This window comes from Syngnathus acus, chromosome 21 (genome assembly GCF_901709675.1).
Source record: "Syngnathus acus chromosome 21, fSynAcu1.2, whole genome shotgun sequence".
Taxonomy (NCBI): domain Eukaryota; kingdom Metazoa; phylum Chordata; class Actinopteri; order Syngnathiformes; family Syngnathidae; genus Syngnathus; species Syngnathus acus.
This window is the reverse complement of record NC_051105.1, coordinates 8,287,894-8,305,277: the sequence shown is the minus strand read 5'-3', so window position 1 is coordinate 8,305,277 and position 17,384 is coordinate 8,287,894. Positions and strand designations below refer to the sequence as shown.

General features: G+C 41.7%; 1 protein-coding gene across 2 annotated transcripts in view; it reads right to left on the bottom strand.

Moving 5' to 3' along the window:
- Positions 1-1,993: 1,993 nt before the first annotated feature.
- The window catches only part of LOC119139772 (neuropilin-2-like), a 59,725-nt gene continuing 44,334 nt past the window's right edge, over positions 1,994-17,384 (bottom strand). The window contains exons 12-18 of one of the 2 annotated variants that reach the window (XM_037280731.1): positions 17,029-17,103; positions 16,060-16,224; positions 12,766-13,034; positions 12,477-12,573; positions 11,762-11,794; positions 5,080-5,139; positions 1,994-4,241 (exon numbers count right to left, since the gene is read on the bottom strand). In XM_037280731.1, coding sequence (XP_037136626.1) covers positions 3,913-4,241; positions 5,080-5,139; positions 11,762-11,794; positions 12,477-12,573; positions 12,766-13,034; positions 16,060-16,224; positions 17,029-17,103 — 1,028 coding nt within the window. In that variant the 3' untranslated portion in view covers positions 1,994-3,912. Of the gene's footprint in view, positions 4,242-5,079; positions 5,140-5,401; positions 9,764-11,761; positions 11,795-12,476; positions 12,574-12,765; positions 13,035-16,059; positions 16,225-17,028; positions 17,104-17,384 lie in introns of those variants that run through there. The other variant, XM_037280732.1, reaches the window with a different exon arrangement.

Below are 17,384 nucleotides of genomic sequence, written 5' to 3'. Positions count from 1 at the left end.
ACGAGGGAATCTTGGAAACCATGTTGGAACGCGGCCCCGAGGACTGGAGCACGACATCTGTGCTTTAAACCCTACTTTGAAAGCCTAACTTGAGTATGAAATCCTACTTTGAAACCCTAACGGCTCGCTTTAAACTCTACTTTGAAACCCTAACCCCAGTATGAAACCCTACTTTGAAGCCCTAACCCTAGTATGAAAGGCTACTTTGAAGCCCTACCCCTAGCTTTAAAGCCTACTTTGAAACCCTAACTCTAGTATGAAAGCCTAACTTTAAACCCTAGTTTGAAACCCTAACTCTCGGGCCGCGTTCCAATATGTTTTCCAAGTGACCCTCGTTAAACACACTTGCGGGAAAAGTTTGGTGCTTTTCACGTCCGGCAGGAGCTAAAACTTTTCACGCAGGTGCACTTAACGAGGGAATCTTGGAAACCATGTTGGAACGCGGCCCCGAGGACTGGAACGCGACATCTGTGCTTTAAACCCTACTTTGAAAGCCTAACTCGAGCATGAAATCCTACTTTGAAACCCTAACGGCTCGCTTTAAACCTCAGTGTGAAACCCTACTTTGAAGCCCTAACCCTAGTATGAAAGGCTACTTTGAAGCCCTACCCCTAGCTTTAAAGCCTACTTTGAAACCATAACTCTAGTATGAAAGCCTAGCTTCAAACCTTAGCTTGAAACCCTAACTCTCGGGCCGCGTTCCAATATGTTTGCCAAGTGACCCTCGTTAAGCGCACCTGCGTGAAAAGTTTTAGCTCCTTTCACGTTCTGCAGGAGCTAAAACTTTTCACGCAGGTGCGCTTAACGAGGGAATCTTGGAAACCATGTTGGAACGCGGCCCCGAGGACTGGAGCGCGACATCTGTGCTTTCAACCCTACTTTGAAAGCCTAACTCGAGTAGGAAATCCTACTTTGAAACCCTAACCCTCGCTTTAATATTGGTGTTAGTAGGTTACACTTTCAGCAAACACCAACCTCAAGAGATCTTCATTGACATGTTTCCTTCCATTTCTTAGTGTGTTTGTACAGTGTGCGTGTGCACTTGTGTGTATGCGTGTTGTGTGTGTGTGTTTTGAACACCATAGTGTAGATTAGTGTGCTTTTCTATCAGGGGAAGCGTGAGAATGAGGCCAGTCACCTAAGGAGGTGGAAACGAAGAAATGAAGAAGTGATGAATAATTAAGGGCTGATGAAATGAAAAAGAAGAAGAAAGAAGACTGTAAAATGCTGATGCAGTAAGAGATCAGTGATAATGGCCTTGGACGCTAATTAGCGGGCTTGAACCAAACTTTGACACAAACACACACACACACACGTATTGAGTGCAGTTGCCACCAGTTAACTATAAAGCATGCAAAAATGGGACGGTTGATCGGGGACATGCTTCCTGTGAATATTAAAAAAAAATATATTGTTTCATAGTTTTATTGTTCTTGGTTGTTCTTTATTTTTGATTGTGTTTGTATACAACCTTGTTTTATGTATTTTATTTCTTTTTAGCACCCCATCCCCTACCCCCCTCAAAGAGCCTCTGTTCTTTGGGTCAGGCCGCAATTGTAAATAAGAACATGTTTTTAATTTTTTGCCTTAAACGTTAAATAAAAAAAATAAAAAAAATAATTCATTTTATATTGCTGCAACAATGTGTAATGATTGAGCCTTCAAATAAAAGTTTCTAAATCATTTGGTTATTCGTCACCAGCTGATAGATGCAAAGAGCATCTCTACTCCCTGTTGTTGCCGTGGCAACCCCACATCACTCACTAGTCGGTGGACCAGTGATGATAATTATATGAAAATTGATTAATTTCTGTGTATTTTTCTCTCTTTTTTGTAGCTAAAATTTGCAGCTGCCTTTCAGACATGCTATTTCAAGATGCAAAATTAGCCAACACAATTTTGAATTAATTGAACGTGGGTGGTTGTCTAAACGTGCCCTGCTAAAGATAACTTTCACTCATACTTCGACTCATGCACAAATCCACACAACACATCTGGAGGCGTTTAGCCTTTATTAAATAATAATAACATTACAAAAGACATTTCTCTGTACAAATTCTACAAACAAGTTTGCGTTATCTGGCCAGTGCCGTGTGTGTCCATGGAGACAAAGGAGGTAATACTTTCTGGCATCCCAGAGAGAAAACTGTTGCTCTCCACATATAGTACGTATTCCATCATTAGTCATGGAGAGAGATAACGTATGCTCCAAGGCACTTGGAAAGCAGTCCAATAAACACACTTGTTCCATCCTTCTGCATGCATGAGACAAAGACAATGGAGACACTTTAGCGTTCCGATAGTTCATTAGCATATACCCAAAGGACAAGCTAAAAGAATTTTCGTCTCAAACATGGTTTGGTGCGTTCAAACAAACGTCCTCCTCCTCATCTTTGCATATGTACCCTCCACGGCTATCTTAATTGGATGTGTTTTAATGCACAGAATTGGACGGTTTAGCGCAGGGGTGGACAAACTTTGGTTCTCAAGACCCAAATTTGATGGGATGTTTTTTTTTAAAATTAAATATATATTAAAATGTTTCATTTTATCATTGAAAATGACAAAATTGACATTTCATTAGATAAAAGGGGTCAAATAAAAAAAGTCGATATATGTAAATACCTTTTAATTAACCAAAACCCTGAAAAAAATATATTTAAAATTCATTTATGACACAGGCCACATTTTGCTTATGGTTTCACTATATGGGCCTTTGCGATTATAAAGAAACATATCTAAAACATATTTCCAAGAGGCCAATTAGTTGCAAAGGTTTCTTCTCGTTCATGTAAACATGACATCATCTCTCTGTCTGTCTGTCTCGCAATGAGTGAGCGTCCTCTTGTCCATCTGCCCCGCCCCACCCAGCACTGGCCCTCTATAATGGCTGTCCTCCGATACAGCGTTTTCTGCAATTAGCTTAAGGCTCGACTGTGTGTCCAAGAAAGCTTCCTTTTGTCTTCCTCATATTTCTTTCGGACGCTTCTTTGCTTCCCGGGGGTCTCTAACAACCCCCTGCACGGACGGACACGCAGCTCTTTGGCAATCCATAGGTTGCAATAAAAACCATCATTTGACATTTAGTTCACACAGTGTCATAATACAGTCTGAAAAACAAAAATATACATATACTGTATATATAGTATATAGACAAACTATAGAATCTAAAACACAACTCCGTAACATCGTGTTTGATTTTAGACTTCAGATCTGTTTCCATTTAATGCCAAGGAAAATGAGCCAAGTTAAGACCAAAGAAATTCCAACACAATGCTAAATAAAGTCTAAAAATGCTTTACAAACTCAACCTTTCCCTCCTAGCCTGAAACTGAACAAAAACAGTCACCATTACTCTTCTATGCCACTGGTTTTACAACGCGCACACCGAGGGCGGAAGGAAATAAACAAGCCTACGGCAAGCTAATGGACTTTTTAAAACATAGAACTCAGACTGGAAAGTGAACAAAAAAGAAACTTCCCTATAAAGTCGTGTTAAAGTTCTTTAGAAGAAAGGCATTCGCTTGATATGTGTTGATTTCAATATACCCACATTGAAAGGTGTTGACAGAGTTCAAAGGTGACTCTTTAGCTTTCAGCATGCCGCTTCTTTTGTCCATTTGGTACGTCACGTCACCTGTCGCAGGTGCTCGTGTCCATTTCCTTCCTCGCGTCTTTCCAGTGGGTGATTATTCAAAGATAGTCAGACATTTTTATTCCTTCATTCATTCATCAGAAAGCAAGCAGGCCCTCTCCTACAGGCAGAGGAGATGTGGGACCGTAGACACCCCCAGAGCGTTTAAGGTGAATCGCAGTTCTTCCTGGCACACACACATATCCAAGCGAAGATAAAACACACAGTGCTTCTTTGTCACATTTCTTCATCCGGGGGTGGGGGGGAGGTCTGTCTCCTCAGGCCTCCGAGCAGCACCTCTGCTGGTTGATCTTGACTTTGTGCTTGATGCCGTCATACAGCTCAAAGTTGTAGTTCTCCAGCGTGGTGGAGGAGCGCGACGACAGGCCGCCGTACGAACACGTGCAGTAGAGCAGCAGTCCGGCGCACACGGCGCCCAGCACGACGCCCAGAGAACTCATCACGATAATGGTGAGCAGGATGGGGTCCAGGGTGTACAGCCAGGTGTTGTCCTTGTCCCTTTCGGACACCAGCGTGACAGACGAGGGGTCGGCGTTGGCAGAGGCCGGGGTGGAGAAGGAGGACGGCCACCCGGGAAATAGATATTCTGCAGGAGAACACAGGAAATCAGACATTGCTGAATGCCACTCAATGGACATTCATTTATTCAAATGTATTAAAATTGACAGAGTTGAATGTTTCGGTTGAAGAGCAGATTTGATTCACTGTGAGAATCAAATGCTGCTTCCTAAAGACAAACTGTTGAAGGGATTGTTTTGGTTGCAGTACTGATTAATAAACTTAAAATGAAGTAGCATAGAGGTGCTCTCTGGTAGGGAAAAGCATTTGTGCTAATCTGCTTAATAAATGTATATGCAATGAAGAAGCCATAACAGTGTTTAATAGAAGATGTTGAAAAGCACTTAGAGATGAATGACAGTTGTGCACAATTAGAAATTACAACAATAATTCATGAAAGCGGCAAGCAGAAATGAACGGGCACCCTTGCAGATTTGCTTCACTAGTAAGATGTAAAGTATATCTGATCTGCCTGAACACATTTTAAAAATGCTTTTTTTTACCTCAAAGCACAAAGTAAGTAAGTCCATTTTTTGGTTTGTACATTTACGCACACATTTTGTCATTTGGTGCCAAATTTAGCACAAAGAAAATTGTGTAGAAAATTGTTCCGTATGGTTGACAGATAGGCACAGTGGCTGTGAGTGAGAGTCGGATGTGCCTGTCATGAAACACAAACTCTCTGTGCTCTGTCACACTCTCAAATTCATTTTCTGTCAATCTGTCTGCCAAGTCTTTCCTCGTCTTTCTTTCTCGAGGACCGAAGGCAGAGCCGCAGGCGGGCGTCGGCACGCTCCGCTCTCCGGCTTTGACTTCAAACATCTTGTATGGCCTCAGGTGGAGAATTGCGTACTTGAAAAGCTCACCTTCATTCGCAGCGGGCTTGTTGAAGTCGGGATCTTTTCCGAAATCTATAGGCCTTGGATCTGCACGAAACACAGAAGAAAACGGTCCTATTATTTAGTAAAGCAGTGGAGAGTCAGTCTATATAATCAATATAGATGTGATTGTAAGAATGCAATGAAAGAAGATTATATTAGGTAGAATGTGCTCAGTGTGTCACGGGAAAAGTAGCAGCCACCATTTCTAAACAAAATAGAGCAAATGAGTTCCACTGTGTGATAAGCACCACTCTCCATTCTCAAAACAAACAACAACACAGCGGGAAAAGCCAGGCACAGAAAACTCTTGAATAGAAAAATATGACTTTTATTATTTTCACACAGACATGAATCTCAACACAAGCGCATTTGTGAGGCAGCTTTAAAGCTCACTTGTACTTCAGTTTGAAAGAAAGTCAAATACAACCAAAGTGTTACAGACGTGCGGCTGGTAACCACTCATTGACAAGCCAAAAAAGATACGCTGAAGATATTATGAGGTAAATAATAAATAAAATATATAGCTTCGTTTCCATCGATACGGCAAGTTAAGGTCATTTCATCTTTTAAGACAATACTCAAATGAGAAAAAAAGTTTCATTGATAGGTAAAAATTGAGCTCACGAGTGTCATTAAGTAAACAAAAGTTTGGATGCCGGTGGAAAACGTACGACCTCAAACGTTCATCTATCATTTATAATGTGGAAATTTGCATTTCGGCGGCTTTTCTTCAAGTGGGAGAATGAAAATTGATTTACGCCAAGCAGGAAATCAAAAAGACGTTAATAAAGTCTTGTTAACTGCGAGGAGTGAGAGGAAAGAGCAGAAGCGCACGCACGCTTTCTGACGCTCGTTGATGAATGGCTTCGCTCAAGTGTGCGCCCACCGCTGCATTATTTACCCCGTGGGACTTCCAATCAATCTCCTCTTTTCATTCATCATCTCAACTCATGTCTGTCAGGATCTTCAAAAAAAATCAACTTCTCATATATTCTCATGAAGTCCTTTTAAGCCATGACATGTTACAGTTTGTTCATACAAAACAAAAGAGACACTAACTAATTACCATAACATGGAAGCAATGTGTAAAAATTAAACACAATGTTGAATTACATTTTCCCACTTGGCTGAATTGGACAGAATTTTTTTTTTTTTGCATTGTTCACATACGAACTTCAGGAAGGACTCGCTAATATAATTGAGAGTTAGAGTAGTAGTGTTACTATAAAATTGAAAAAAACTGTTCGGACACGCTTTGGGCGAGTGTTGAATGCGGGCTAATGATAGCTTTTAAAAGCCCTCGGGCTTCCTTCCACCCTGAGCGCACTCCACGCAGTGCCGTGGAAGGAGATTAAACCTCCCTGCAGCTCCAATTAGTCAAGACAGAATAATAGAATAAGATGAGAACTTGTATCCAGCTAATGGCCTTTTGACATCATAGCGGGCTTGCAGGAAAAGGAAAAGAATTCAGCTACTTGAAAGGCCGCAAATGCTTACTGCTGTTTTGTTTTATTTTTTAAATAATGGCAATCAGCTCCATTACTAAATGAGAAATACTAAAGCACTATGGTGTGTTGGTGGAGGTGAAGAAAAATGAAAGATTGATTGAAAAAGCACCGAAAAATGGCATGGCATTTGCTAAACCTTGCAAAAAAGTTAAACGCATGAAAGCGAAAACTGCACGGCTTAGGCAACATAAATATGGACCATATATCATTCCTCCATTTGAATTTCAGAGCATTATTGATCGGAGCTGCTCGAAGGCCATATTATGTGTAAATCATCGGCGGGTCGATGCAGCAATCTGAAAGGATGCCGGCTAACATGGCAGAAAAATCCACAAAAGTCAAATGCATGTTGAGTCAAGCACAAAACAGCACTTTTATGAGATAGACTGGCCGAAGAAGGATCCGGAGAATGTGACACTGTGTAAAATTTTGATTTAATGAGAGCGATTTAATAGCTGCGGTGTGTTGCTGGAGTGTGAGTGAGGACATTGTGTGTCCTTTGCGGGCAGCCTTTTTATGGGCTTTTGTGTTTCAAACAAGCCGCTCGCTTCCTTCAACTCCTTCCTTTAGTCAGTCCAAACCTCAACCTGCTTCTCTGTCTCCATAAAATAAATAAAAAGAAAATCTATCTTTAGAAAGCACAAAGAGCAGTTTCTCTTCTGCTTTCATCTCCCTCCATCTCTGGGCCCATTCTTTGGAGGAAAAGCCATCTTCTCTTAATGGGCCCTTCGTCGCGGAGAGATTTTTGCCTCTCATTTTCTCTCCTGTGTTTTATACGGCAAGGATTTGCAGCACAGGAGGAAGGAGCAGAATAAGAACAAGGAGGGTTTAATAAAAAGGCCATGGGATTTGAGCATGAACATAATGATGTGGGGAGAAAACACAACGCGTGGTGGCAGCTGGGAACATCCGTAAAACCGTCGAAACAACTATCGCCATATACAATAAATTTCAATAAAACAAAGTTTAAAAATAGGATGTAAAAGGCGAATGAAGGACAGACATTAGCTGTTTCAGCCTTTGACATCAACTAAAGCTCTAGCTAGGCTAAGCTAGGCTAGCTAAGGCGCGATAGATGATGGACATTCTAGTATAATTCATCATAGGCACATGAGAACAGAATTGCAAAGATTCGTGTTCACTCAATGAAAATAACACTGCTGTGACTGCATTTGGATTTTTAAATAAAACGAATCCAAATCAATGGAAAAATATGATGAAAGTGTGGAATCTATCAGTGAGCACCTGAGCAGAAATGTGATTGAAAAAATTGCTAAAACACACAACAACACAACATGAATGGACATTCAAAATGTTTCAATAGAAAAAAACTCAGCAACCGACTTCAGCTAATTCAACCTTTTTTTTTTGCATCCTACACTGAAAGCTAAATGGTTGTTAGCAAAAATTAAGTCATCCTTTGAAAAACAAAGTTAGCTGATCATTATAAAGCATTGATGCATTTGCTAGCAAGTGGGATCAAATCACCCGCAAAAAGCTAACTTGATGGGGAGTTAAATAATAAATAAGAAGTTAAAATAAACCAAAGTCAACAAAGTTATAAGATAAAGGCTTAACGACTTTGTGAGTACAAAGGTCACAGTGAAGGCTTAGTCTCATCTAATGAATACAAAGCAAAACGTTTTGCCCTTCACCGACCGATCAATCAAGTTAACACCGACAACAATGTGTACATTTTTATCTGCAGCCTCACACAGTCAAAGTTGAATTCTCTTTTTGTGATTCATTTCATTCAACCGTCATACAAAGATGCAGACAACAGGCGGTAAATCAGCCGGCAACAAGATTCAGGCAAACCGTCAATAAACACCGAGGCACAACTTTTTAGACATCAATAGATTTTTTTTTTTTAAATCATACTTAAAAACGCATATCTAGGCTGAGTTTTTTCATGTGCTGTGTTCGTCGTGCATATGTTATGGACAATCGTTGTAAGTTTATCCACGTTTACATGCCCCGCCCACCTGCTAATTGTAGTTCATACCAGTGCTATATTTAAAAAAAAAAAAGAAAAGTCACAAAACCGAACCAAAGCAACAGGTGGTGAAACTATTTTAGCCAATCGGAGGCCTAAAATAAGTAAATTGCGGAAAAGGCACAATAACATTGACAAATTGAGGAAAATGCGAACAATATGTGACAGAATGAGCGAATCTTTCGCTTGAACACAAAATAATAAATATATAAAAGTGATAACACAAAGACATCATACAAGAGGTGATTTCGTCATCTGAATGACGATAAAAAACTTTGAACAGCCTAAAACAAACGAACAAATGAAACACGTGGACACGACAGTGACAGACCAAATGAACAACATTGTCAACATTCACTGCTCCTCTGATTCTTTTTCTTAACTGCATCCCTTTCTTTCTTTTGTCTCTCAAATGTTGGTGGACACAAATGCCAGCTTCTTGTCATCCCCAAGAAAAAAAAAAAGGTGTACTTCCATGTATTACATGAAGCCTGGACAAGTTATTAAGTGTCAGGCAGGGTCCATGCGACAGATGAGAGTGGAGCAGACAGACGTATCCTACTCTGAATTCCACCGCGGAAGAAAAACAAGAGCGGTGAGATCAAAATGTGTCCCGTGGTGTGCTCCATTCCAGCAACTCAGGCCTAGATGGTCAAAAGACGCTCTCGCTGGATGTCACAGTGGTCATTAAAAGTCACACCAAGTCTGACAATTCCTCTCAAGCATCCTGATCCTTCCGTTACGGCAAGAAGTTGTCTTTTTGAAGTGAAATGTCTCTTCAGAATATTTCCCAGGCAGTCCAGATTTCAACAGTGGGAATCAGAGCAGTCGTCTTTGTCCTGTCCGACGACCAACATGGTCTCTCGAGCTGGCCCGCTTTGCGGTTGAGGCGGGTTTTGCTTGAGATTACAGCTGGCGTTTTGGTTGTAGAAGCAGTTTGGATGGTTTAGATGTTGACTGTTGTGGTACATCACCGAATGATGGTGGCTAGCGCCGGTCTTGGTGGACCCCCAGCGGTGCCGACGGCAGCACAATACCACCAGCGCAATTACAGTAAGCAGCAGAAGGAGGGCGCCTCCTCCCGCTAACAGGTAGTACCAGTGGGCAGCAAAGGTCTGCACCGCCACTGTGTCTACAGTGGGCTCCATCCCAGATATGGCACCCCCTGGTGGGCAGGAGGACACATTACTGGTTGGGTCAGGGATGGGGGAAGGCAGGCATGCAGACTACTGTAAGCCTCATTGACCATCAGTAAAATCTTTTGTATGTGATGCTCGGCAACCATGACATACCTTTTGTTGTGCTGTTAAAAAATGTATGCTATAATTAGTTTTTATTTTAGTGTGAGGATAAAATAATGTGAGACAAAGCAAGGTGGTGGGAGGGCAGTTGCATGAGGTAGATTTTTCTGTTCATGTATGACCTTGACCTTAAAGCGGCCATCAGGTTGGATGCTACATTGCGCCTAGCATGCAAGTTTGAATTCAGTTGTATCTCGTATTAGTGTCAGTGTTTGCTTTAATCTTTTCCTTTGGCATGTAATAGCTTTGGATGGTGCAAAGCATTGCTGCACATTGACGTGCAAATGCTTGTGCCATGCGTTCAGCTCGGTGACTTAGCGTTATATGGTGGCATTAGCAAAAATGTCGCTTAGGGAAGAAATGAGAGCAAAAGATGAGGGGTGGCGAAAGGTGTAAAGCAGCTGAAGAAGAGCTCCACTTTGTATCCAAGCATTTGTCTTAAATCGTCTGTCAAGGAGAGTTGCTTAAGCTGCATCCCAGTAATGAAGACAAGTGAAAACTAGTGCTGTACAAATGAACACCTTCATTGTTTGACACCGGGAAATGTATTTCTGAAACACATTTTTCTCTAATGAGCTGGTGGTTGCTAATCTTGCACGACCATAACGAGTGCTAAGGCAATTGAGATTTGATGAATACGTTACATGAATCAAGTTGTCAATCAAGCACATAGAACGTACTGCAAAATTGTTCTTTAAGTCTTCCACTGAATGTCCATCATGCTTTTGCTGATGTATATTCAAATACAATCCAAAGAATATATTGAAGTACATCTTTGAGAGCACTTGTAAAGTCTTATAATCTGATTAAGAGTTAATGAGACTGAATAGGCCATCCGAGGGAACCGTCAATTGATTGTAGCTGCTCCTTTGTTTTGACTATTTATAGGAATGGGGGGGGGGGAAACAAACACAAAAAACAAAAACGTGCTGACAGCAGTCAAACAATGCGTCTCATGTTTTGTCACCAAAGCCAGCACATAAAAACACTAATGACGTTTTGTTTGTTTCTTTTCAAGAAACTCCTGCCGAGTTTACACATTGGCATGTGGAAAACAGATCCTGACGTTCCTCAGTAAGGTCAAAAGTTGATCTTTCTATTTTTTTTTTCTTTGTCACGCTGTGTACTATATTTGCTGACATCAGGTGCGTGTATGTGAGTCACCATTGGATGAAGAAGACTTTTTGACAATATTTACAACCATTGCGGCTTAATGTAGCTGCATCAGCATCAACAATGAGTGAAAATTGGATGTGATTATGCAACAGTTCCATTCATCCATTTTCCACAGAGCAAATATTGGTATGTCTGCTAGCTAAGAAATCTGTTGTCAAGCATATCACTGAATGTATTATTGAATTTATGGCTGAGAGTGGAATTAAAAAAATCAAATAATAGAGAGAGCGAGAGCGAGAGATAATGATAGTTTTCCTGGTGACCTAACCAAGTGGACCGCGTCCCATCACTCCATTTAAAAACACCGCCGATATTCCTTTCACAATCATCTCACACACCGCTGAGAGATTAAAACCATTCATATCAGAGCGAACAGAAGACTCAAAATACATTTGGAAGCTTTGTAACCGAGGTGCATAGAAAACCTGACACACAATCCAGCGTGCAGGGAGGAGACATGCGGGGACATTGCAGTCAATTTTACATTAAATGTAATGTGGACATTTTTAAAGTTAATTTTAAGTCAAAGGAACAGATTTTTTTTTTCCATCCGCTTCTGTGTGCATGAAAAATATTTCTTGATAAGATATCCAAAGTCCACAGACAAGGTTATACCGGGGCTGAAACTGAGCTTAGCAACAAGCAGGAAGCAGAAATTTGGCAGAGGAAATCGGAAATAAACTTACTTGTTATGTCAGGAGTCAACGGGTGGGAGGTCTCTGTGGAGAAAAGAAAAAAAAAAAAATCAACGGTAACTATTAAATGACTCAAAATGTGTCTCCGTGTGCTTGTAAAAGGTTGCGGCACGTCATTACATAAAACGTTAGGGGGCATCTTGAATTCATCATGAGGAGGTAGACGAGCGTGACGATACAAATTGAAAGTGTTCAAATGATAGGAGAAAGTAAGAAGGAAAAAAATATCTTCAGACTTCTCGGTTTCAAACAAAGTAGTTAAATTTGGGTGTGTTTGTGTGTGTGAGACACACACACACACACGTACACACAGAGTCTGTCTCTCAAAATGTTGCTCGCAGGCGCTTTTCATTTGTTGTTTGAAAGGCTGTTGATGACCCAGACGGAGCGGAAAGGGAACATGAGAGACCAGGAGAAGAAAGAAGGGGAATCGAAAAATTACAGGGTGGAATGATGCTGTAGAAAACTAAAGGAGAGCGATGTGTAATAAAAGATAAATCAGAATCATGGCCGACGGCAGTTTGTGGCCTAGTTTCATTTTTATTTTGCTTTCTTAATGTCTGTAAATGCAAAAGATAATAATGAGCTTTCCTTATTTCCACTCGCTCGCATTCACTCCCAGGCGAGAGGCAACCCTCGGCTTATTAGTTTGTGATCAAAACAAATGGAAACAATCTCGGCATGTCCGAAAGGTTTAAAGACTTACGTGTGCACTGCTCCAGGTCGATGGTGTTGCTCATGTGGATGTTATCTATTCGGATGTGGCCTCTGGTTGGATGCTCAAAGAAACCTTCAAACACCACCTGCACCAGAGAAGAAATACATATCGAGAAGATGAGATCATTTGGATTACTGTTATATCCTACCTGAATGTCAGGTTTTAATGAGATCCTGAGCTATATCAAACATTCTGCCTTTTACAAAAAATGTCCTTATTTCACCAGGCATACTTTTTGTGGCATTTTTTTCCTCATAATTTGAAGTGTTCAACTCACCTGATACTCCCTGGGGCTTTGTGGCAGAATGGTGCGGCCCTCTCGCCATTGAGCCCCCTGATCTCCCTTCAAAGACCACAGAAGGGTCTCCTCCTGTTCGTTGTCCCTCAATAGGACCCTCAGGCTCCCGAGCGCCTCCCCTTGCAGCTGATAGTAAAAGAGCAGGCAGAGCGGGCCTTGCTCGGGGGCCACCTCGGGGCTCAGGAGCCTCGCTCGCTTGCGCTGGGTGTGGGCCCCGGCGTCCAGGTGGAGGTAGTTTCCTGAGAAATCTGTAGCAAAGCAAAAGATAGCTTCAATAAATATTTTTTAAATAGAATCAAAAATATGTTTCTGGCCGGTTGCAGGATTACAGAATAGGTTGAAGCAATTTATTTCCCTGGGGAAAAAAGGCCCGAGTGACTTTGTATCACAGCTGGAAGTGGTTACTTGGCTGAGGACATTACCACCATCCTTTTGCTGTATGAGGCCGAGCCGCAAATGAAACCACCATTTCATCATGGCCACTAATGGCCGCAGACACACAAATGAGCACACACTCACAGTAGACAAACAAACACACGCACACATTTCTTATAATGAATGCAGACAAATGTACATTCATTCCGTCCGTCCGTCCGTCCGTCCGTCCGTCCGTCCGTCCGTCCGTCCGTCCGTCCGTCCGTCCGTCCGTCCGTCCGTCCATCCATCCATCCATCCATCCATCCATCCATCCATCCATCCACTCGGGCAGCAACAACATATCACGGCTAATGAATAATGTATTTGGGCTGAGTTAACTCTGTTCCTTTCCTTGGAGGCATTAAACAGGAGACCTAAATTACAGTTGCTCATTAAGTACATTTAGGAGGGGAAAAAAGTTGCTTTTTCCTCCTCTCTCTGCTTTTGATCTTGGCCAACATACAAAGGAAGAGAATTAATTAACAAGTCTCCACGGGCAAACTAGGCGGAGACGCTCGGAGGGAGTGCGTTAGTGCTTACGCGAGTTTGCATGTTCACATCGTTTGTAGATGAGCGGCTCATTTCTAGATGGGAACAACTGTCAGTTGTTGTGTAAGAGTGAAATGATAAGTATCTCGATTGTATTTGAGATGATTGGTGGGTGCTGTATTTGTGCATTGAGAAGATTTGATTTGACTGGCGTGATAAAGAGTATAAAAATACTATATAAAAGTCACCCTTGTCCAAATGCCACGTTTGTGTGACATTAAAAAATGACTCCAAGAGGACTCAAACTGAATAGAATGAAATATTTTTGAGAAGGAAGGCAAAAGTGTGGACACTGTTTTATAACTGTGAATGTGACTGCTCAAATGGTATAGTAAACAGGGGTGTGTAGACTTTCGAAATCCACTGCATTACAGGTGATCCCTGAATAAGTCATCATAAAGGTTAAAAAAAAGTTGGGTTCAAAATGTTTTCCCAGGAGATAGTGACTGAGATATTCTTATTTCCATTATCAATATTTTGGAGGGGAACACTGCGTTCTTTTCTTCAAATTTCTGAAATAAGTGATGCTTGCAGCACATTCAATTAGAGCACTTTATTTCCCACAATTTGGAGACACTACATTTTTTAAAATTCATCTCAAGGTCACATCCACGAGTAGACAGATGCGAGTAATCAGACTTGGAGTCACTCGTGTAAACTTTGCTATAATATAATACATGGTGAGACAATTACAGGGCAAAATAGTGTTCAGGTCTGAAAAGGCGAGATAAGACTTCCCAGAGAGAGTCGGCACCTATTGGACGGAAAAGCAATTCAAAGCAAATATATGAGGTGTTTCAAATTAATATCCTCGTCAGTGGCAGTGAGTGGCTTTTCTTATTGCTGCTTTTATAAACTCCTTTCCTTTGCTTTTCAATTACAGGCATGTCTACCGTGGAGAGTTTCTTTCTATGAAAATCTCACCGGGGTATAAAATTCAGTCACGGACTATCAGAGATCAAAAGAATCCTTTCTCTGGGCTCGGTTGTGTTCAGGTCGAGCTTTTCTCTTTTAAAGAGCTTTGGGTGACAAGTGCGGGGTTTTGATCTGCACAGGGAGACAGCTCACAGAAAGGGGGGCCTCCGCCGTGCACATGTGGCTGTAGAACACGACTTAATGTCATGTTGCTGTCTAACGGGAAACTTTCGCTCCCTCTATCCATTATAACCATTTCTCATAAGCCCGCGTGCACGGAAAGGCTTCAACACGCACGTGCGGCCTTGTTTATTCACGTAGGAGCTGTGCACTCAACCTTCAAGTGTTTAGTTTTGATACACAAACAGAAAGCCTCGCTATACGGCAAGGTCATGTCTGTGTGTGGGCGGGGCCTCTCGAGTGTTCAATATGTGGGCCGACCCACCTTGAGTGGTTAAATATGTGTGTTTGTGTCTGCAAGACGCCTCGGGGAGTGCTGCAGAGCTATGGCTGCACTTCTGTCAGAGCCATCATCTGATTTATCTGACTGCTGCTGGCCCCGTTTGTGTGTGTGTGTAAGAGAGTACAGTAAGTATTGCATGTGTGTGTGTGTGAATAGATGGGCTGAGCGATGCAGCAAGCGTGTGGTTGATGGATAAAACAATGGAGGATACCTCGGGCTGTCTTAATAAAGATGAACACATGTGAAAAGCTCAAGTGACAGAAACCGGAAAAGTTTGCAAGAAGATATGAGAGAACGCTGATGGACGAGAGGAGGATGAATGAAGTGATGCTGCACTCGATGACAGTATCCTGAAAATCAGTGACTCAAGTCAATAAATAGCAGTCAGTGGATCAGTGTTTCCCAACTTCTACTGAACCGAGGCGGGTAATTTGCAAAACAATGGGTCGGGTGATAAAAAGATGAAATAGATTGAGTTTTTGGATCAAGACGATTTTTTTTTTTTTTTCTTTTTTAATGGCTCCTGCGGCACTTTTTCCTTGAGCAGTTGGAATTAATTTGTTCATTTAAATTCAATTGGAACTAAAGACAAGTTTATTGAAATAATATCACATATGTGAAATCTGGGCCTGATTTGATACGATAAATGTTATTTTATTTTCCTTTCTTAAAGGGGATGCTCACTTTGCAGGCAAATTTTAGCTAGACAATCAATAGAGTGTAAAATAAAACATGGCTCTTTTGAGCTTGCATATCATGTCATTGATTCTAGCGTGTTTCTAACAACACTGCAAAGCTTCGAGGCAGAGAATATTGATCGGAAATCTGGATTACTCAGTCAGGTATCCCCGAGGTCACCCCTTTGGTACGCGGAAATATCCGCGGTGAACGTTGCGGAAAAAGCAATTGCCACACGTGGAAATACTCACTCTCTGACCCCAGTGTCAGATCCTGCCTGGTTTCATGCTGGCTATGACCGGCGGCGCTGCTCCCGGCCATGTGCAAGGACCAGCTGACGCCTGATTGCGGATCGGCGGACCAGCCGCACAGGCTCTGTTCAAAATCACATACGGCCCACAGCGACGGCGTGGTGACTACGACACACACAAACACAAACAAATCTTTAACAACATGTTGCACCACTTTCAACAAACACATGATTTGTTCTTTTCTGCATTTGTGTCCTGACATCTGGCTTAGCTAAAATGCGGTAGCTGGCAGGGAATCATATTTGGTAACTTAAGCGTATGTTCCAAATTGACGTCGCATGTCCCCCCCAACATATGATCGTAATCCTCAAACGATTAGAGGAAGACATAAAACGATATAATAACGATTTCGAAATGTAACAGAAATAGATAGAATATACCCCCAGAAAATATTACATATTAGGATAAATAGAATGCAAAACTTGTCGAAGTTCAAAAGGTTGACACAAGAGTTCCCATAAAGAGTTAAAACAGACATCCCGGTTTCATAGGCACGCAGCTCTCAAAAGAATATATTAACACATTTCAATAAAATGGGACAAGCATGAATATTTCACTAAAACAGAAAGAAAGAGGGCAACGGAGGAAATTGAATAAAATGTAGGAAATAAAATGTATGCGCTTTTAAATGCAATAAAATGTCATTATCCAAAAAGATGACTTGCCAGCGAAGCCGCTTGCCGTCATATTCATCGCAGGTTTTTGTGTACGTGTGTGTGTGTTTGTGTTTGAAAGAGGATGTGAGGTCTGGTGGCTGTGAGATCCGATTTTCACTCACATAGAGCCTCATCGGCGACTTTTGATTCCAGCAGACTTCAAAGCCCAGAAAGCCAGTGGTGCACAATGACATCAGCAGATCGACCTTAAGTGTGTGTGTGTGTGTGTGTGTGTGTGTGCGTGCGTGTTTACCAGGTCTCATTGCTGCAGTGGACTGTTCCACCCTGGGCAGCGTGGGGGTCGCTGTGTCAGGCACGGTGGTTGTTTCTGCCAACAAGGAAAACAGATGTAAAATCACACAAATGCATTTAACCATTTTGAGCACCAATTGATGTAATGCTGAGGTTTAATCTAAAGCGCAAACAAGTATATTCTGCAAAAAAAAAAAAGTATCCATTTTGTTTGACAGAACAAGACCGAAATTTTATCACCACGCTCTTCACTGTAGGGCTAACACGCACACACACATGATAGATGGCGCACTCACAGCGACCTTGGTGTCGGCGCTCGTGTGATAAATCAAAGACTGGTGCAAACACCAACACATC